Here is a 22,059-nt window from a genome sequence, read left to right on the forward strand (position 1 = left end):
TTTGGGGACAATTTACACAGGCCAAAAAGCCAATTGAAGATGGAAGGAGAGGTGAAGCTCCAACAGTCACAATGTTGAGGTCTTGGGCCAGTGGAAGCATTGACAGTTGCCTTGAGATCAAGACCCCTGCTCTTCTAGAGCCCGTACATACTACCAGTATTGGAGGAATTAGCAATGGTGACAAGTGTGTTTCAGAGAAGTTGAAAGCTGTCGTTATAAATTGTGCTGACTAGGCTTAATCCCCAGTCCTCCAAGCCAAAGAAGGGCTGTTTAGTGGCAGGCATTAGGACCTATAAGAACAAATGAATGGATAATGAAAATTATGCTCAACATATAAATGGTAATTCCACCCATTGTTGATGGGTCACAAGCCTCCTGATGATTTCTCTTGAAACTTTGCTAAATAAACATTCGATCCATTACTCAGCTCACACGTGAAGCCTTTCCAGGTTGATAGGACCAGCTAAGCATTTTCACTTCACGGTCAGAGCTGTCTAGATCCCAGGGTCACACAATGAAGCAGTGTGTTAGTACTTTAATGGAGGGTTACATGTACATTCCTATTGAATTATATTGTTCTAATCCCCATCTCTTTTATCTTTATCGATTTCCATTTCAAATTTTTGATCTGTCTACTTAAGAATTCATTTCTGCATATCTACTTCCTTCTAAGTTTTATGGAATAAAACACCCTATCAGAGATGCAGAAAATTCGTGTGTTTTCACTGAATTACACAAAATAAACTGTTTTCCTCTACTCTCTCCCTAGGTTTTAGTTCAACTTTTTCAGCAGCAGAGGAAAGTATCATGTTGTCATCCTCTCCTGGACATATCACCAAGAAGTATGAAGTCAGCAGCCAGGCAAGAATACTGCCTTTTGTATCATTAGCTTTAATGACAGAAAAAGAAATAATTTGCTCCTATCATGTTTCTAACTCAGTTTAACTATATCATCCTTTAAAAAAAAAAAAGGAAAAATTGTCTATGACTGTAAAAAAGATGGGGACATAGAGATGAATCATTGGGTTTATTAGTGAAACTCCAAAAGGTGGCGGTTCATTATCACCTTATTAAAAAGTAGAAATGTGTGGATTATTTTCTATTGCTGCTGTTATTTGTGTTGCTGTGACTATAGATGAAGGATTTTGTGTACATGTGTAAAGGGAGTGCTTTTTAGTTTGTTATAAACATGGGATATTTTTAAGTGGAGAACATTTTGAAGTAACTAAAAACCCTTACTGATTGGTAAGGAGGTTCATTCACCTTTCATGAGAAATTTTATCTAATTGTTTTTTCTAACCAAAAAAAAAACCTTCTATTTAATTGTGATATAAGAAAGTGCCAGAAGCATAATCTTGCATGCTATCCGAAAAAGCTCATACTATCCTACTTGTGATAGGACACTGATGAGTAATAATGAGCAATTATTTTGGTAGTCTTAATAACCAAACTGAGATAACCAAGTTTGGCCCCATCATATTCTCTGCCTTTAATATTACTGGGTCAAAAAACAATATCCCTTCTTAGAGAGATATCAGGATAATTTATTGTGTCAGTCTAGCCTCCATCTCCCCTGGGACTTCATAGCAAAATGTCATAGCCCTACATCTTACCATATCCAATCAGTTTATAGCTTTCCTGGCATTTAGCCTAGTATCCTGGGTCAACACTCCCAAATCAAGGTTTAGGGAACATGTTGGTGAAATCCGTTTATTTTATAAAGGGCTTAGGATATGCAAGTGACAGGTGATAAAGTCTGAAACAACTAGCCAGGTATCCCCAAAATAAAATGATCATGGCTCATAAGATTGCCTAGTGATAGTTTTGTTTGTGAACATGACATTTCTGACACCTAATTTCTATCATGGACAGGTTTTCCATGAGTGTTTTCTAAACCCATGTCATAATAGTGGAACCTGCCAACAAATAGGGAGAGGATATATTTGCATCTGCCTTCCTGGATTTACAGGTAAATTAAAATTTCATTTCATATGTAGTGATGAGAAAATGTTGCCTGTAGCATGGGGCTTAAAAACACTCTGATAAGTTAAGTGTAATGCAAATTACAAGGGATTATTTTAGAACATGCATAAACATTCCAATCTAATAAACCAAAATCAGTTGGGGGAAATTTCATGTTGGGGAGAGGGAGTATAAAGTAATCAAACCCTATTCATATTTCAAGTAGTATCTTTTTGTTTTCCAATATGTCAGGCCAAATCTAAGGTTTTTGTTTTAATACAGACCAAATTCACATGTGCTCAATCTGTAAAAAACAAACAAACAAACAAACCGACTATTGGCTCATTTTAGTGTGACCACACTCAAAAACAGAGCATCAACAAAACAAAATATATTTATACATGTATGTGTGCATATGTATACATAAATATAATCAAAAGAAAAGTTACACATCGGAAAATATTTACAAAGATTATGGATAAAAAAGTTGATATCCAAAAATTCGGAATTTTTTAAAACATCACATAATAAATCCCAGTCACTACTGGATAGTTAAAGGCTATGAACAGTTACATAGAGAGGGAGAGTTAGAGAGGCAGTGTGGCATAGTAGATGGACAGCCAGCCTTAGAACCAGGGAGACCTTATGTCAAGTCCTGCCTATGACATATAGTGACTGTGAGACCCTGGGCAAGTCATTTAACTTCACATGTCCTAGGAAACTTTCTAGGATTATAAATTGCTGAGTGGTTGCTTATATGCATTGGTAGAGGGTGTTTCCTCACTGGCAGTTTCCTACACCAAGGAATTCACAAGTTGGTAAAAAAAAAAAAAGGAAAACATTATTAATAATCATTTGAAAAATTGTCAACTTCACTAATAATCAGATATACAAATTCAGACAACTTGGAAGTACCAACTCCATGCCTATCATCCCAGCAAAAATAATGAAGCATAGTGCTGTGAAGGAACAGGAACATACTAACTCCTTGCTAGTAGAATTGCAAATTATTAGAATCTTTTTGGAAAGTAATCTGGCAGCAAATAGTAAGGCTTACAAAAAAAATTGGTTTTGATTCAAGAATCCTGTTATTGGGAATATATACTCTTAAGGCTGTTATTTTTTTAAATAACTATCAATTAAAAATTTAATACTAACATAATTTATAACTGCAAAAAATGGAAATAAACCTAAATGTCAAATAATATGGAAGTGGTTAAATAAATTGTTGTATTAATGTAATGGGATGATATAATGCAATTAAGATCAATAAGGAACATCAAAAATGTAGAGAGATCTATGTGAAATCATTCAAAGCAAAGAAGCAAGTGTGGGACCACTAAAAAGAATAAAAAGGAGTGGAAATATATGAACAAAGGATCCTGATGGAGATGGAGGGAGTAACTGAGAAGTCATAACATATTATGCATTGAAATTGGTTTATTTAAACATACAGTTCTATAAAGCAAGTTTAATTCACAGTGTGGATTTTTAATCATAAATTTATGATAAATTATTAAAAACAAAATAATCTTCATTTAGGATCATCATTGAGAACAAAGGTCAATTGTGTGTTGTTGTGTGAGTGTGTGTAATTTTTTGTTGGAATGTCTTTTCTCTTTATTTTTATAAATTGTAAAGAGACAACATGATGTAGTGTGGATAGAGCACTGGGCTTGGAGTTGAGAAAAGCTGGAAGCCCTTACCTGGGTGACCCTGGGCAAGTCACTTAACTTCTGTGTATCTCAAATGATCATAGTACTTATCTATGAAGTCATGAACAGGGATGGAATCTTACAAAGATTGGCGAGACCTTGGTTTGGTCTACCGTGTTTCCCCGATAATAAGACACTGTCTTATTTTTTTTTTGGACAGAAAAACACCAGAGGGCTTATTTTTAGGGGAGGGCTTATTTTAATGAACATTGACAGCAATTTTAATAAACAGGTAAATGTGAACAAAAAAATGTACCTTTATTCAATAAGCAAATCACTGGGGAAGAACAGGATGACGCACTTACTGCTGCAGCTCTGATTGGATGCAGCTCGGAGCGTGCGTTTCACGGGGTGGGGGGGGGACGGTGCATACAGAGGGTACCGTAATGTAGTGTGTAGCGCAGGAGATCACCTTCACTACAGTAGCAATCTCAATAGGGCTTATTTTCGGGGGAGGGCTTATTTTAGAGGAATCTTACACAGTAAGGGCAGGGCTTATTTTTGGGATAGGTCTTATTATTGGGGAAACATGGTATATCAAGAACTGCATTTATATTTTGTTTTATTTTTAATCAATCTTTTACTTACCACCAATGCTAGCGATAGGCATAAACATACCAATACTCCTAGAGTACAAACAGAAAAGGGCCTCTAAAACATAATTCTTAAAGTAATATCATTTCTAAATTGCTTATTTTGTTTTAAGTTGCGAGGCTGAATTGGATCAGAATAAAAGTTGGCCCATTGGCCAACTCTCAAAAGATTTTTTTGGGGGAAAAATCAGAACCAGAAACCATGTAGAACTAAAATATATGTGTTGTATTAAGGTCTGCATCAGTGGAGAGAGTACCCAAATCAGTGAAATTGGAGATCTTTCAGGTGGCAGAGTATCATAAGAGACAAACACGACTTTTCCCTGTTGCCCCAAGGCGGTATTCAATATTTTCATGCACATTTGGGATCTGATGTTATTGTGCCCATCCTTATTGCATGTTGTCCCTCAAAACTATAATTGTGATTTAGCTTCAGCTGTTGGTATGTCCTTCATCGGAAAATATATTGATGCCTGATGTCAAAAAGGTATAAGAGCTTTTAATATAAAAAGTCAACTTAAAAAAATCATAATAAAGATAGTAAAGGAGAAACTTGGGAGAAAAGAAATTTCCCTCAAGACTATGAGTGTATTAATTTTTAACTTTTATAAGATATAATAATAACTTACATGTATATATCAGCATAAGGTAAAGCATTTTATCTGTGTTCTCTCATTTGATCCTCGTGAACTGGGTGATATTCTTATGCACATTTTAAAGATGAGGAAACTGAGGCTCAAGCAAGTAAAGTGATTTGCCAAATTCATGTGGTAGAAATTGTCTGAGGCCGGATCTGAACTTGGGGCTCCTTGACTCCAAGTCTAGTGACAGACCACAGCTGCCTCATAGTCCTTTTAACTAGATTTCTATAAAAACAAAAGCTTTTAAGTCAGAAATTAATTATGGCAATCCCAAAGGCTACCTCTGCCAGTTTGGGTGAATGGGAAACCCTAATATTTGAGCTCCCATGATCTTTATCCTTTCTATTTCCCATCAGTCACAGCTTGTCAGAGGCTGTTACCTCATTTGTAAAATTGAGATAATTATAGTCCTACCACCTATTCTCTCAGGGTCGTTGTAAAGAAATCCAGTGTGACCTATAGATAGTTATATGATTGGGAGAGGTGGAGAGAAAACATGGCGGACAGGAAGGACTATTAGACTTGGAGATGGAACACCTCAATCTGAGTGCTAGCTCTGCCAAATACCAGTTGTATTACCTTGAATATATCATTCACCTTCTCTGAGGCTCCATTTCCCCTGGCTATAAAACGGAGGTGAGGATATTTCCATGCCCTATCTCACAGGGTGAGAAAAGTGTTTTGTAAACAGTAAAGCTCCATGTTATTGTCTCTTGCCCCTCAATGCTGTTTGTTTTGCATTGCAGGCTTAAAGTGTGAAGTCGATGTGGATGAGTGCAGTTCAACACCTTGCCTCAACAATGGAGTGTGCAAAGATGGTACTGGCATGTTCACTTGTCAGTGCCCAGCAGGTTACACAGGTAATGGAACAATGACACAGGTTTTTCACATACAAGGCATTGAGGACATAAACTGGAAATGCATTCTGAAAAAATATTTCTGGGGGCAGCTAGGTGGCACTGGCCCTGAAGTCAGGAGGACCTGAGTTCAAATTCGGCCTCAGACACTTAACACTTACTAGCTATGTGACCTTGGGCAAGTCACTTAGCCCCAATTGCCCTGCCTTTCCCCCTCCCCCAAAAAAGCAAAAATATATATATTTCTGACTTGGTCTTTTGTTTTTTACAATTTTGGGTCAGGAAGCATGGTTTCCTGTTTCAAATTACTCTGAATCTTTTATTACATTTTTTTTTAAGAGAAAAGTATTTCTTATGAGGCCTCTTGAATCTACTTCAGATATATTTTTTTAATCCCCAAGGTGTCTACATGCATGCATTTATCTTACCACAGAGCATAACCTAAAGGCACTTTATACAATATTTCTCATTAGCAGAGCTTTGCATTCTTTCCATGTCTAAGGGTATTTCTCCCATCTTTACCATGAAATATCATTTTGTTCAACTCATTTATTTCTGTTTTGCTTCATGGTCAGAGTGGAGAGATTTTCACCTTCCACCCTCATTAAAATAGTTTGACTCACAAGACTTTGTAACATAGCAGCCTCTGTTCAGTTCCATTTTAATTTTAGTTAGGGTGTTGGTGATGGAATTATTGAAATGAGATATGATTTTATAATTATCAGAATATAGCTTAAGCATAGATTTTTAAGTGTCATGGGATCTACTTTCTAATATATATGTATATAGTACATTGTATCATATATCACAAAAATGTAACATACAAAATGTATTATATCATATATTATAAAATATATACTATATATTACTACATATTATATCATATGATGCTATATATAGTACATATATGTGATGCTATATAGTATATACAGTACATATATGTGATGCTATATAGCATATACGATTCTGTATCTGTAATATATAGTACATATATGTGATGCTATGTATAGTACATATATGATACTGCATATTATATCATATGTTATAAAATATAATATAGTATATTTTATATCATAAAATCTATCATATGTTATAAAATATAACATGATATATTGTATCATATATTATAAAAACATAACATAATATACCTTAAAGATTTTTCAAGGGACCAGGTACTAATAGCTTTTCAAGCAAAAATACATTTTAGAAGGAAAGTACAACTCTAGACATATGAGAGAAGACTAAGCAATCTTTCCATAGTAGCTGTAACCATATTCTTGAACCCACCCTGAGTTTATATTTCTCCACTCTGAGGCCACATAAAAATAGTGACTTTCATTTGCAAATGAATTTCCTTAGCAAAGGCTCAGAAAAGTAATTCATTCAATAGATCACAGATTCAGACCTTGAAGGGACTTTAGAAGTCATTTGTCACAACTCTCTCATTTTACAGATGACTCAGGTTAACTGACTTGTTCAAAGTCTCAGAGTTATAACTGTCAGAGCTAGAATAAAATCCTGGCCTTCTATTTTTTCCACTGTACTGCACTGAAGCATTTATTCAAGTAAATTACACCCAATTATCTTTTCTAATGAAAGCTCCCTCCTCTCCCCTCCCCTTTTCCTTCTCTCCTTCCTTTTCTTCCTTCCTTTCTTCTTCCCTCTCCCTCCTCCATTTCTTTCTCCTTCCCTCCTCTCCTCCTCCTATTCTCCTCCCCCATCCTCCTTCCTGTCCTCTTTCCTTTCTTTTCCTTCCTCTTCTTTTCCCTCTCCCTTTCCTCTTTACCTCCTTCCCTATCCCCTTCCCCCCCACTTTTCCCTTCTTTTCCTCCTTCCTTCTCTTCCTTTCTCCCTCCCTCCTCCTCTCCCTTTCCCCTTCCCTATTCTTCTTCTTCTCCCTTCCCCCTCTTTTCTCCTTTCCCTTTCCCTTCCCACTTCTCAGAATTCTGTTCTTACTAACTGGTCCTCACTGATCCTTTCTGTGGTATTCTATGGCACTGCTGATTTGATATTTTCATATATACTACATGCCAGTAAAGGTTCACTGATCTCATCATGCATATATACAATATGTATTGTACACACACTGTTATTCTTTCACACATGTATGGCAAGCTCCACTTAGGCTGGTCTGGCTGGCAGGCACACTCTTAATTGCCAGGCCTGTGTGGAAAGATTTCCAACTTATAAGACCTTCCAGAGCTTGTGATCTGTTGGCACAGCTGTCAAGAACCCAAGGTCACTCACCCCCATGACACAATGAGGCATCAGAGAAGGACATCGGTGAAGGACATAATGCTGTGTATGGAATTAAGGCTCTCTATTTCATGGTTTCTCACATTTTTGTGTCATGGGACATACACTTTGGCCGTCAGGTAAAGCCTACGGGCCTCTTCTCAGAAAAAAAAAGTTTTTAAATGCAGAGGATTACAAAGGAAACCAATTATATTGAAATGCACTAAACAAATTGTCTTTTAAATACACATCCACATACCCAAGGTTAAGAACCCCTATGCCTAATTGCAATACAGATCAGAAGTTCATACTCTATTTTTGCAGGAAAATGAAGGTTCTTGCTTAGTTTTACCGCTGTCACCATCTAAATGTTTTACTAAATGGAATATGCTCTTTAAAAATGTCTTTGAAGGTGTTGGTTAGCAAATTCTCACATCAAAGGCAAAGCTAGTAATATCCCTAATGATATGGAGGTTCTCTAGATACTCTAATCCACAGATGGTGTGATGATTGCACAAAGGCCCCAGATATTAAGATATAAGCCTCCTCTGTAATCTATTTACTTAACATAAATCTGCCTAACTATTCATGCAACAAAAAAAAGTTGGTGAGAAATGTCATTGACCAGCTGAGGACATAGTTGGATGAGCAGCCCATTATTTTAACTGACTCATTTGCCAATCTGTGGGTCAGATTGACTCTCTAAGACTAAAAGTAGAGTAGGTGCAAACCTTTACTGGTAACATGAAGTTTGCTTATAAGGGAGCTCCCTATATTACTCAAATAGCTGGTCCAATCCGTATTCCTAAACACACACACATATGCACATACACATGTGCACACACACCCATAAGCATGCAATCATGTTGGGTGAGAGAGAGGGACAATCTCCTAGGTCAGGGGTGGGGAACCTGTGGTCTCAAGGTCACATGTGACTCCCGAAGGGCCACACTTGAGGACCTAGAGGCCACATGTGGCCTCGGGGCTGCAGGTTCCCCACCCCTGCTAGGTCTAAGATCAAAGAGTAGTTCAGTCTGGATCACGTTGAAGGAATGGCACAGAATTTTCATTGATGTCAAGACTCTCTCTGCTACAAAATCCCATCCTCTTAAAACTAGAATTTTCCTGGAGATACTATATGGATATGAATACTAGAACATAATCAAAATTATAAGTGAATGAAAAACAAAAAATGGATGGTGGGTGTAAGTAGGCTTAAATGTATTGTGAATTATGATTTGCATTTAATAAATTAAATGTTTCTAAAGGAAAAAAAGACAACAAGAAATGGTAGTCATGCCCATCTCTATAGTGAACAGTTGGAGTTTCGCTTTGTGAGGAAAGCTGATGAATGTGGTCAATTAGAAGGTTTGGGGAAAGCACTTCTTTCTTGCTTTTTATTGATAACATGTTCATCATTAATGTTTACTCTCTCCAACAGAGATGGACTCAAAGGGTTACTGTTCCATGAGATTAACCATAAACTCATGTCTAAGAGACTACAAGGCCCCTTGAAGATATTGAGTCTGCACTAACGGCTCTGTGCCATATGATAAGATGACTTGAGAACACGGGCAAATTGGCCCTTTTCTCGAAGTTTTAATGCATTCAGACACCTGGTAGCCTCCATGGCATGAGTACCATGAGCCCTATTTTTAGGCAGTAGGATCCCAGAATTCACCCACTCCCTGAAGATTCTTCCGGTCATAGGACTTCTGTCCTGGTGAGGAATTGCTTGACTCCACCTCCAAAGACTTAGAGAGAAGCCTTTGATATAAATTGACTGCCTTGACAGTGTTTTGCAATAAGATTGTAAACAATGCATTTTAAGAAAAGATGGTTCTTGAAAGTTTTTAAGTTAATGGAGCTTTAGCTTTAATGTCTTCATCATTTTAATTGACTGAAATTAAAGGTATACATTGATAAATATGTGTAGATACTGTAGTCTGCCTTTTTCTTTCCAGAAGCAGAGCATTTTATATTATCTTTAGTGCCTTTATCTCCTCATCTGAATTATAATTATCCCATATGTAATGGGGGACTGGTCAATAAAGATCTTGTGCCCAGAAGCAGGTTTACCCAGAATTCTTCACCTTGGTCACCTAGCTATGCTGTATGTACTTAGTCTTCATTAACCAGTTCTCCATTACACATAATTATATAGTCCTTACATATCTATGCACATGTCAAATCATTGCTGCTTGATTATAATATCTAAAAGGGCAAAAATGATGTCTTTTTTATCTTTCTATTTCTCCTGACAACTAGCAGGTGCACATAGCAGGCACATGGTTAAAGTAGGTGATGCTGTTTCAGATTTCTAATGAACATCTTTTGCAGGTCAGCTCTGTGAGGGAAATATAAATGAGTGTAGATCCAATCCCTGCTTAAATAAAGCCACTTGTCTCGATGGCATTGATGGGTATCACTGCTCATGCGTGAGAGGATTCAAAGGTAAGCATTTGAATGTTTCTATCATTTCTGTTTGCTTATGATTTTTTCTTTACATTCATGGGTAGATTTTTTGACATCTTTAAAAAATGAGGGCTTAAAGTTACACAGGTTGACCAACTTCTTACAATTTAAACTGAATTTTTATACTTTGAGATGGATAGATGCAAAGAGATGCTGTGTATGAGATGCAGAATTGAGGCAGCACATGCAAAACTTAAGGGATGAAGACAATTGATATGGTCATTCGTCCTTCCAAAAAAAATCTAAGAATATAAACTGAAGACTTTTTCCAAAATAGCTACAGATTAATAAGACATTACTGATTTGGATTCTCATATAGCAACTATAAGCCAGTTGTTGAGAGTACTTCATTTGTTGCAAATGATATCCTTGGGGTTATTGATTTTGCATTAGAATGGTCCTCACAACTCAACACAGAAGAGCACTGATCTGAAAGAAACCACAGAGATTTGTTCCAGTACTCTCATTTTACAGATATGGAAAATGAGGCTCAGAAGAGTTCTGGTTTGAACCCAAGGAACAAACAGTGGTAGAGCCAGAATTTGAAATCAAGACATCTGACTCTCCATGACTGGTTGAAACTATCACCTTTTCCCCTGTTCCGATGTGTAACTTTTCAACAAGGCAGACTTCCCCCCACCCCAGCCCTAGGACACAATAAAATAAAACATCATCAGGCCATTATCATCATGATGATAAAGTCACTGAGGACAGAGTGCCTCCAAGGAATAGAGAATCTAATTGGGGAGAAAATACATATACAGAAAAGAATGAATAACAAAACAAGTAGCTTTTGCTTTCTACCAAATAAGTGCTTCAGTGGTGAAAGAGAGATAGTTGCAGAGAAAGAGAGAGATTAGTGGAAAGGGGCTTTTGAAGGTTACATAGCAGAGACGACAGTTGGGCAAACTATGCCCACCTTCCAGGTACAGAACTTTAGAGTCATCTTTGACTCTTCCTCTACTCTAAACCCCCACCCCCAGATTCAACCCATTGCAAAGTGCTATTGATTCTATCTTCCACAACATATTTCATCTGACCCCTCCAACTTTCACTGTAGCTATCCTTTTTCATATCTCCATTATCTTATGCTTAGACTGTTGTAACAGTCTCATCTTCCTTTCTCCAGTGTTTTCCCTTTTCTAATCCATCTGCTCTGTTGTCTGAATAATCTTCTTAATGCACTATTCTGGTCATGTTAACTGCTTTGCTCAAAAGTCTGCAATGGCTGCCCATTGAATCAGACTACTACTGATCTTGTCATTTGAAACCCCCTAGAAACTTGTTCTAACCTAAATTTCCACAGAGATGGCATGATACGGTGGACAGACTGTTGGACATGGAGTTGGGAGGACAAGAGTTCAAAGCCCACCTAAGATACTTAGTAGCTCTGTGACCCTTATGCAAGTTATATATAACTTCCTAGGTTATATCTACTAAGTCATATATAAGCTACAGTCTGAGTTGATTGAAGGAATGCCCACACCAAGAATCCTTGGAGTTTCTTCTCCCAATGAAATCACAGATCTTTTTTTTTTATTTCAATATCTCACAATGCTTTTTCCCCCAACAAAGTCTATATGCCAAAAAAAAAAATTGAACCAATCATTGTCCTTTATGTTCATCATGTTCTCTCCTGCCCTTTCACCTTTGCTCATACCATCCATCATCAGTGCACTGAATGGACCCCTTCTTCCACACCCAGTTCTACTAAAACATCTCTCTTACTTCAATGGTGCTACCTCTTTCAAGGAGCTAACTGTGACCCCTCTACCTGAAGCTACTTTTTCCCACCTACCTGTCCTTTGCCCTAATCATACCTTGCCTTATTTAAGGGTTATTTATAAGGGTTCTTCCTATCCCCATTTGGATATAAGCAGCTTGAGCTTATTTCATCTTTGTATTTTAACTGACAAGTACAATGGATTTCATGGAGTGAATACTTAATATAAGTTTGTTGAAGTCATAGATCACTAAAGAACTAAATTGTGCCTCATTAGATATGTTAATAGCTCACTTATGGAGCACTTTACAGGTACAAAGTACTTTCAAGTACTGTCTCAGTTTTCTAAGTTTTATTATCCCATTCTGTGCATGAAGAAACAGGTTTGAGGAGGTAAATTTGGAGAAGTTAATTGACTTGCTTCAAGGTCACACAGACTGCAAATGACAGACTCAGGACTTGAGTCCAATTTCAGACTTCTAATTCAGTACTCTATTGGCTACATATACTCACTTAGGTTTTTTCCTTGGCTTTAACATTGCCAGTCTATTTATAGTATTTTACCACAATTATCAAGATATCATCACCACTACCATCATCATCATCACCATCTTGTTCTTGTCTTTTTAAATGGTGTTCCAATAGAAACCATCCAGGGACAACTTGCTATTATACATGTATGTATGAGTATGTGTGTGTGTGTGTATATACATGCATACACATACAAGTTTTATGTATATATATATTTAATGTTCTACATACTATTGATAGGTAGATAAGATAATTACACTGCATAGTTGATTATTGTGGTTGCATTATAATTGTCATAAATTTATCATTATTCCTTTGACCATTATTTTCTCATCTCTTCCCTGCCAGGCATTCACTGTGAAACAGAAGTCAATGAATGCCAATCAAACCCATGTTTGAACAATGCTTTTTGTGAAGATCAGATAGGGGGGTTCTTGTGCAAATGCCTTCCTGGCTTTTGGGGTACCCGGTGTGAAAAGAACATAGATGAATGTCTCAGTAGTCCCTGCAAGAATGGAGCAACCTGTAAGGATGGCATCAATGGTTTCAGGTAAAAAATCAGAACTGGTTAATTTCATGAAATTGCACATGAAGGACTTAGGTTCTTTTGCTTTTGCCATAATCTTCTTGTCTTTGACTTGTCTTCTGTGAATTAACTTTCTGTTCATTCTCAGAATTTGTCATTACTCTGTATGTCATCTTTTACAAGTTAATTGAAAATATTTCTTTGTGAAAGTGTTCACTAAGTTTATTTTCTTTATGTTATCATTTTTTAATTTGATGGAGGTCTTTTGTGGGGGAGAGGAGAGATTCCACTATGTACAGTATGTATATGTAATAGGGTGTGTGTTTTCCTCTGCTAATGCAAATTATGATCCTTTCACACCCTCTCATCCTGTGCAAACTCTATCTTTTCCAAAAACTTTATTTCATATCTGGTTTATATTTATGTCTACATTCTCTTTATTGATGTGACGCATGTTTAAATATATAGCACAAACTGATAACATATCTCTTTACTTCATAGCTTCAGATATCTTAAATCATTCTCCCCAAGATATAATAACCATTATATGATAACTATCTAACCTTAACTCATATGACTTAATATTTCATAAAATAAATTTGAGTTACTGTTATTATTTTAAATGGCAGACTGAGTAAGGGGCAGCATGATATAATAGAAAGAGCACTGGAAAGGATCACAGGACCAGGGTTCAAATTCCAACTCTGCTCTTTACTATATGTATATCCTTTGGTTAGCCACATACCTTCCTGAGGCTCCATTTCCTTAAACATAAATTAATGAGCTTGGACTTGGTTACTCTTAAAGTATAATCTAGTTATGATCAGATGATTATCCAATATTAGATTATAAATTAAATATATGTATATATATATAAGTTTATTTTATTGTTTTTATTTATATTTTACATATATTTATGAATATATATATAAATTCTAGTCTTTCTGTTCTTGATGTTATGTTTGATTCTTCATTCTCCTTCATCCTACATATGTAATATGCTGCCAAATCTTTCCATCTCTTCTTTTACAATATCTCTCTCACATAAAACTCTTTTTTTATACATACACAGCTAACACAAATAGTTCAGCTACTCACAGCCTAGTGGACTGGACAATTTAAAAGTCCTCCAACTTGCTCTCCCTGTATTATCTCTTTCCTTTCCACTTTTTTTTTCACATAGCTCTCAATGTGATTTTCCTCAAGCTTAGATATTATATATTTTACATGTATTAGAATTCAGTATTATTAAAGATTTTTACTTCTCTGTGAATTTATGGTGTATCTCGTGAGGCAGATTCCTCCTTGGAGTTATGTAGACATTTCCTAATTTGCAAACACATGACTGTGTGTGACCAGTTGGTCTCAGGCTGTCTTCCTCCACCAAAAAGCCTTAGCTGATCAGGAACCAAAATGGTCTTGGTCTCCTAGCACCACCTGGTGGCACATATGGGGAATTGTCTAATCCAATTTCTTCAACTACTTTATTCTCAGGGCATTTATTTAAATACACACTTTGCTTCCCTACTTGATTCTGTCTTTCAGTGCTCTTAATTCAATTAATGTCATCTCAACCATTATCCTTCCTGCATGTGCACATACTTTCAATTAAACAAATGACTAAATTCATATTCATCCTCTCTCTAATCCCTTTCCTTTTCCCTTTCAGTATCAAAAATATTTCTCACCTCTTTTTATTGTCTCTCCTAAACTGGTTGTTGCATTTGCAAGCAAAAAAAAAAATAAAGAATCTAACTTAAGAACAAGGAAAAAGATATAGATATCGATATATGGATATGGATATCTATCTATACAGATATCGATAGATAGATATGTAAAAGGCAAACAATAACCAATGTTGACAATCTCTATTGCCTTTAAAAGTATCTGGAAGTCCCAGGCGGCCAGGTGGCTCAGCGAGTAAGAGCACCGGCTCCAGTGTCAGGATGACCCGGATCAAATCTGGGCTCAGATACTCAGCACCACACCCAGAAATAACTGGCTGTGTAACCTTGAGCAACTTACTTAACCCCGATTGCTTTTAAAAAAAAAAGTATCTGGAAGTCCACATAAGAATCTCTATAAAACTTCCCATTAATCTTTTCATCCTTCTCCAAGTGACAGTGTTTTCCTTAACTACTGGCATGCTACATAAGTAACAATCAATTTCTTGGGAATATATGTTTTATGTATATATACATATATATATATATAATGTTTTGAAGACTGTTGACAAAATTATTACACTATGTAGCTGATTATTGTTGTTGTTATTGTCATAATTTATTATTATTCCTTAGACCATCATTTTCTTATTCCTTCACTGCCAGGCATTCACTGTGAAACAGAAGTCGGTGAATGCCAATCATACCTGTGTTTGTATAATGCGGTTTGTGAAGATCAGATAGGGAGGTTCTTGTACAAATGCCTTCCTGGTTTAAAGCACCATGTAACCTTAGAGGTTACATAGTCCAAGCATGTCATTTTATAAAAGAAGGAACATTTTATAAAAGAAGGAACTAGATTTAGTCAGTCTAGCTCAGAGGGGCTAGATTACTTGCCCAAAGCAGATAATTCATCAAAAGCAGAGCCAGCATTGGAAACATAGATCCTTCAACTCCAAATTCAGAACCCTTTCCACTGGATTTTCAATTTTATAGAAGTGTGGAATCATAGAAACAGAACTACAGAGATCATCTATCCCACCCAGGTCAGGAATTGCCCATGCATCATCCCCGACAGACTGTAATTCACACTGAGCTTAAATATCTTCAGTCATAGAACTCAAGTTATCAGGCAGTGTGTACTGCCATCCTATCCCCAGTTCTAGTTACCTGAAAAGTCTTTAATATTGAGCCAAAAATCTGCCTCCTTGTAACTCTTGTAACTTGTAAGATTTTTATTCACATTAATTACTATCAAAACAGACCTCATACTTTCTTGAAATGAAAATTTATTGCTATATATTTTAAATCATCTCATGCTGTGCACATGAAATGTTTTTTCTTTTCTTATTTTATGTTTGTTTTAATATGTGTTTATAATATGTTTCTTTTTCTTATTATTCATTTAAGTTTTTTTCTAATTTTTAAAATAGATAAAAGTTTAAAAAAGAAAGAAAGAAGGGCAGCTAAGTGGATAGAGCACCAGCCCTGGAATCAGGAGGACCTAAGTTCAAATATGACCTCAGACATGACACTTACTAGCTATGTGACCCTGGACAAGTCACTTAACCCCAATTGCTTTGCCAAAAAAATCAGGCCTCTTCCATCTCGTATATCCATAGTAAGTCTTGGTAGACAGTAGAAAGGTCCAGATTAGTAACAGAAATGGAAAGTTATTTAGGAAAATGTCAGCAGTGGGCTTAGTAGTTGGTAGTAATGTGAATTCAATGAATTACCAATGATTCACCGAAGCATCCCTGGAAAGACTGCAAAGAGATCCTAAGTAAGACCCTTGGTGCAGAGTAATTGAGATAAAAGGGTCAGGATATAGTTTTAGGCACAGGTGAATAAGACAAAGATTCAGCTCCTGGTTGCTGTTCTTGAGTCATTTCAGTCCTCAACTCTTCACGACCTCATTTGGGGTTTTCTTGACAAAGATACTGGAGTGGTTTGCCATTTCCTTCTCTAGTTCGTTTTATAGATGAGGAAACTGAAGCAAATGGATTAAGTAACTTACCCAGGGTCACACAACTAATAAGTGTCTGAGGCTAAATTTGAACTCATGAAGATGAGTCTTCTGACTCCTGGCCTAGCCTTCTATCCACTGTCACCTAACTGCCCCCTAGCTCCTCGGACTAAGGCACAAAGAGGCAACTTTGTCTCAGTATGAAAAGCAAGAAGCCACTATTATAGAATTAGAATATTTGGTCAAAGTGGGCCCGGCAATAAAAGTAACTGGAGAAATAAATTGTTAATTAATTGTTAGGTTGACTGAGACATCTGAGAAACTCTGTATCTTTGTCTTCCAGGCCAAGGGAATTTTATAAAGTCCGCATAGCAATTAAGTGACCCTTCTGGATACATGAAGAACTGGTCATTTGTTTTATATAAATGTAGGCAACTATTGACACTTACTTATGCTAAATTTTATTTTATATTGATTTTGGTCTAGTGTTCCAGCTTGCCAATGTGATTTCAAATCCTGAGTCTACCATTAATTATATTAAATATTCCATAGCTTTGTGTCCAATTTGATAACTGTGTCCTTTCTGACTTCATCCAAGTCTTTGATAAAAGTGTTGAATGGACCAGGGCCAAGTAGAAAGCCTTATGACATTCTCCTAATCACTTTCCAAATTGACACACCTTTTTTTTGAGTGATGCAGATGCACCAAATCATATTCTCAACAAGACAACACTACCTTACCCACAAGGGTGTCATGACAAAAAAAAATAAATTGTTATGTTTTGCTCAAACTAAGATAGACTATCATATTTCCCTCAACTACCAATTTTTCCAAAAAAAATTTAATTTAGTTTGGCATTACCTCTTTTTTAGTGAGCCTATGTTGATTCCTAGAGACCTTTGCATTGCTTTCTAATTCCTTACAAAACATCTGTTTAATAATCTATTTCTAGAGGTCTTGATTTCTTTAAATGCCAAGAAAGCAAATAATTTTGAAATCTCTTTCTGTACTTCATATAAATGTCAGGAATCAACAGCAAGAATCTAGAACTATTTTTCAGAATGCTCTGGGATTTTAAAAATAAATTAGTGTAGGGGCGGCCAGGTAGCACAGCAAGTAAGAGCACCGGCTCCAGTGTCAGGATGACCTGGGAATCAAATCTGGGCTCAGATACTCAGCACCACACCCAGAAATAACTGGCCGTGTAACCTTGAGCAAGTTACTTAACCCCAATTGCTTAGGGGTGGCCAGGTGGCTCAGCGAACCGGCTCCAGTGTCAGGATGACCTGGGGATCAAATCCAGGCTCAGATACTTAGCACCACACCTAAAAATAACTGGCCGTGTAACCTTGAGCCAGTTACTTAACCCCAGCTGCTTAAAAAAAATAAATAAATAAATTAGTATAGCATTTTTCTGTTTGTTTTTTGGTTTCCTTTAATGATTAATAATGCAGCAATATTGCTTTCTACTATTTTTCATCGCATGTATACAATATTATGGCTACAATTTGGATTGACTAGATCTTTGTGGGAAGCTAGCCATGATCTATAAAATTGTTTCTATTAGAAAAAAATTCAGAATTCCAAAGGATTGTCTCACAGACACATTTTTTGGGAACATAGCCTGTTTACAAGTACAAGACAGCCTTTGTGCAGTCAATCAGAACTTATGAAGAACTTCCTATGTGACAGGGGCTATGCTAAGTGCTAGGGATACAAATGCAAGGGGAAAAAAGGGGATAATCTCCTGCCCTCAAGGAGTTTACATTCTAATTGGAGTCAACAGTAGAAAGGGAGCTGAAAATGTGGGAAGGAGAAGGAGCTACCCATGTGGGGACCATGGAGAATCAGGAAAGACTGGTGTGCAGGATCTAGGAAGAGCTCCCCAAGGGGAGAAGGGCCCCACAGGAGCAGTCAGGAAACAGCTGAGCCATAGTGGCTAAGAGCTGGCTCAGATCTGTTTATTTTGTTCTTTTTCAGATGTCAGTGTGTGGCAGGATACACAGGGCCACTCTGTGAAGTGAATATCAACGAATGTGATTCCAACCCATGCAAAAACCAGGCTACCTGTGTGGATGAGCTGAACACTTACATCTGTAAATGTCAGCCAGGCTTTTCTGGCAACAGGTGTGAAACAGGTATGGAGGGTTCCTGTTGCTGTTCAGTCATGTCCAACCAAATGTCCATGGTTCTTGGCAAAAATACTGGAGTAGTTTGCCGTTTCCTTCTCCAGCTCATTTTACAAATGAGGAACCTGAGGGAAACAGGGTGAAGTGACTTACCTAAGGTCATACAGCTGGTAAGTATTTGATGTTAAATTTGCACTCTGGTCTTTCCGACTCCAGGCCCAGCACTTTATCCACAATACCACCTAGCAGGCATCAATAAGAGGAATTTAACTCAGAATTTATAGACTCAGAAATTAAGCTTGGATTAAAATGATTTTTCCAAAAGTAGATATTAGGTACAGCACAAACTGAATGTTTGTATTCAAGGGTTCAGTACAAACTGAACAATAGCACAGTGGGCCAAGTAGTTTTCTTCTGGCTTATATTCCTCAGGCTGGTTCATTTCTGTCCAAACCCTATGGGCGTAGGCCCCATGGTTAGAGAAGTGATTCCTCAACAGACCACACCCCAGCCTGGCCAAGTATCTTCCAGAAGGGAAAGTGGTTGAGCCCAAACTGATGATGTATCTTTGGGTTCTAGGAAGCAGTTTTTCAGGGATGTATAAATCTGCATGTATGTGCATACACACACACACACACAAAATCACACACACACACATAATCACATACACTCACACACACACACTCACACACACACACAATCACATACACTCACACACACACACTCACACACACACACTCACACACACACACAAAATCACACACACACTCACACACACACACAATCACATACACTCACACACACACAATCACATACACACACACACACACACTCACACACACACACAATCACATACACTCACACACACACACACTCACACACACACACACTCACACATACTCCAATGTCAACGCCAGGAGGAGAAGATCCTTTAGGATCTTGATAACTAGAGAACCATCTAGACTGAGTTCTACCTTCCATAAGGAAACTCCAGCTTCACCTCCTACCCCTATATACCTGAGGCCCTCAGACAGAAGCAGACCCTGAGCTCAGGGCTGGAAAATGGCAGTTCATTTACTGATATCATCGTTGGATTTGTCCCCAAAACACTGGTTTGAATTTTCCCTATTTAAATAGAAAATGCTCTTCCTCTTCCTCTTTGTTTTCCGTCTGGTTTAGCTGTAGCTTCTGAATTGTTTGAGGATGAAGGGGCAACTGGGTAGTGCAGTGGATTAAGGGTGGGGTCTGGAGTCAGGAGTCTTCCTGAGTTCAGATGTGGTCTCAGACACTTACTAGCTACATGACCCTGGGAAAGTCACTTAACTTCTCATTGCCTCAGTTTTCTCTTCTGTAAAATGGGGATAATAATAGCACCTACTGCCCAGGGCTACTGTGAGGATCAAATGAAATAATAATTGTAAAATGCTTCACACAATACCTGATACAAAGTAAGTGCTATATATTGCTGTTCACTTGTTTTTTTTTTTTTTAGTTGCCACCCCACTTAGGGTTTTCTTGGCAGACATATTAGAGTAGTTTACCATTTCTTTCTCTAGCTTATTTTATAGATGAGGAAATGGGGGCAAACAAGGTTAAGTGACTTGCCCAGGGTCATCCAGCCAGTAAGTGTCTAAGGTTAGATTTGAACTCAGAAAGATGAGTCTTCCTGCCTCCAGACCTGTGACTTTATTCACTGTACCTCTCAGCTGCCCAAGCAATATATAAATATTAGCTATTTATCAACACTATCATTATTATTGTTACTATTATTAGTAACTCCCTAAGACTCTCTACAGAGACAGAATAGATCTGAATTCGTAGACATAGGAATTTCCTACACAGTAAATCAGAGATGTGTTCTCTCTTCCTATAGATGGCAGAACTGGAAGGTGACCTTGGAGTGAGAGGCTGTAGCATCTAAGGGTACCCTGAAAGGCTTCCTGCAGGACAGGCTCTTGAGTTGAATCTCAAAGGAAACCAGGGATTCTGAGAGGCAGCCATGAGGGAACAGGCAGGGCAAAGACCAAAGATGAAATGAAAAGTCAGCAAGGAGTCCAGGATAAAGGGTTCGCAGAGCATTGGAGAGCAATAAATTATAAAAAGACTTGAAATATAGGAAGGGACTGGGCTTGAAGAGCATTAAATGCTAACTTCCCCTACTTACCAAACTCTCCAGTCAAATATAATCTCTGTTTGGTTTTTAAAACCCTCACAATCTGTGCCCTTCCCCCAACTTGCTGTTCCATTTCATTAACCATTACTTCACTTCACTTCCACAAGTCCAGCTAGACTGACTTACTATTCCTCACACTTAACATTCCATCTCTGTACCTTTGCACTGGCTGTCTCCCATCCCTGGAATGGACTCCCCCTCTCAAAATCCCTTCTTTCCTTAAAAATTCTACTCAGGCACCACTTTCTACATGAAGCCTTTCCCACTTCCCACAGCTGCTAGTGACCCCCCCAAAAAAGTTTTTTTTCTACCCTTATATTTTCTATTTATGTTTTCTAATGTATATTTTCTACCCTTATATATTAACAACTGGTTCTCTAGATGGAAAAAATAAATCAACCACTGCTTGTAGCATTTGCTAATTTCCCAAGTATAAACGCTCACCCTGAAAATTTAACAGTCAGCTTGCAAGCCAGTTTGAGCTTGCTTCAGCACACCCCTCTTTGTACTTGTTTTACATATATATCTTATATGTAATTATCTATGCGTAGATTGTCTCCTCCAATAGAAAGTAAGTTTCTTGAGGGCAGGACCTGAAGCATTTTTGTCTTGTACTCCTAGAGTCTAGCACAGTTCTTGACAAATAGTTGGTGCTTAATAGATGCTTGTTGGTTGATTAAGACATATATTATTAACAGGGTAGGCTAGGTGGTGCACTGAATAGAGCACCAGCCCTGGAGTCAAGAGGACCTGGGTTCAAGTCAAGCCTCAGACATTTAACACAAAAACTAGCCATGTGATCTTGGGTGAGTTGCTTAACCCCAATTGCCCTCCAAAAAAAAAGCAAAAAAAAAAAAAAAAAAAAAAA

The 22,059-nt window shown here is 37.4% G+C and overlaps 1 protein-coding gene across 1 annotated transcript in view; it reads left to right on the forward strand.

Moving 5' to 3' along the window:
* The window catches only part of SVEP1 (sushi, von Willebrand factor type A, EGF and pentraxin domain containing 1), a 355,921-nt gene that overhangs the window by 206,150 nt on the left and 127,712 nt on the right, over positions 1 to 22,059 (forward strand). Inside the window, exons 20-25 of the mRNA XM_069086632.1 lie at positions 770 to 861; positions 1,873 to 1,969; positions 5,658 to 5,771; positions 10,344 to 10,457; positions 13,081 to 13,282; positions 18,870 to 19,027. Of these exons, the coding sequence (XP_068942733.1) occupies positions 770 to 861; positions 1,873 to 1,969; positions 5,658 to 5,771; positions 10,344 to 10,457; positions 13,081 to 13,282; positions 18,870 to 19,027 (777 nt within the window). The remainder of the gene's footprint in view (positions 1 to 769; positions 862 to 1,872; positions 1,970 to 5,657; positions 5,772 to 10,343; positions 10,458 to 13,080; positions 13,283 to 18,869; positions 19,028 to 22,059) is intronic.

Source organism: Petaurus breviceps, unplaced genomic scaffold, assembly GCF_028583685.1.
Source record: "Petaurus breviceps papuanus isolate PSGF00001 unplaced genomic scaffold, PetGlider_PUasm1.0 118, whole genome shotgun sequence".
NCBI lineage: Eukaryota > Metazoa > Chordata > Mammalia > Diprotodontia > Petauridae > Petaurus > Petaurus breviceps.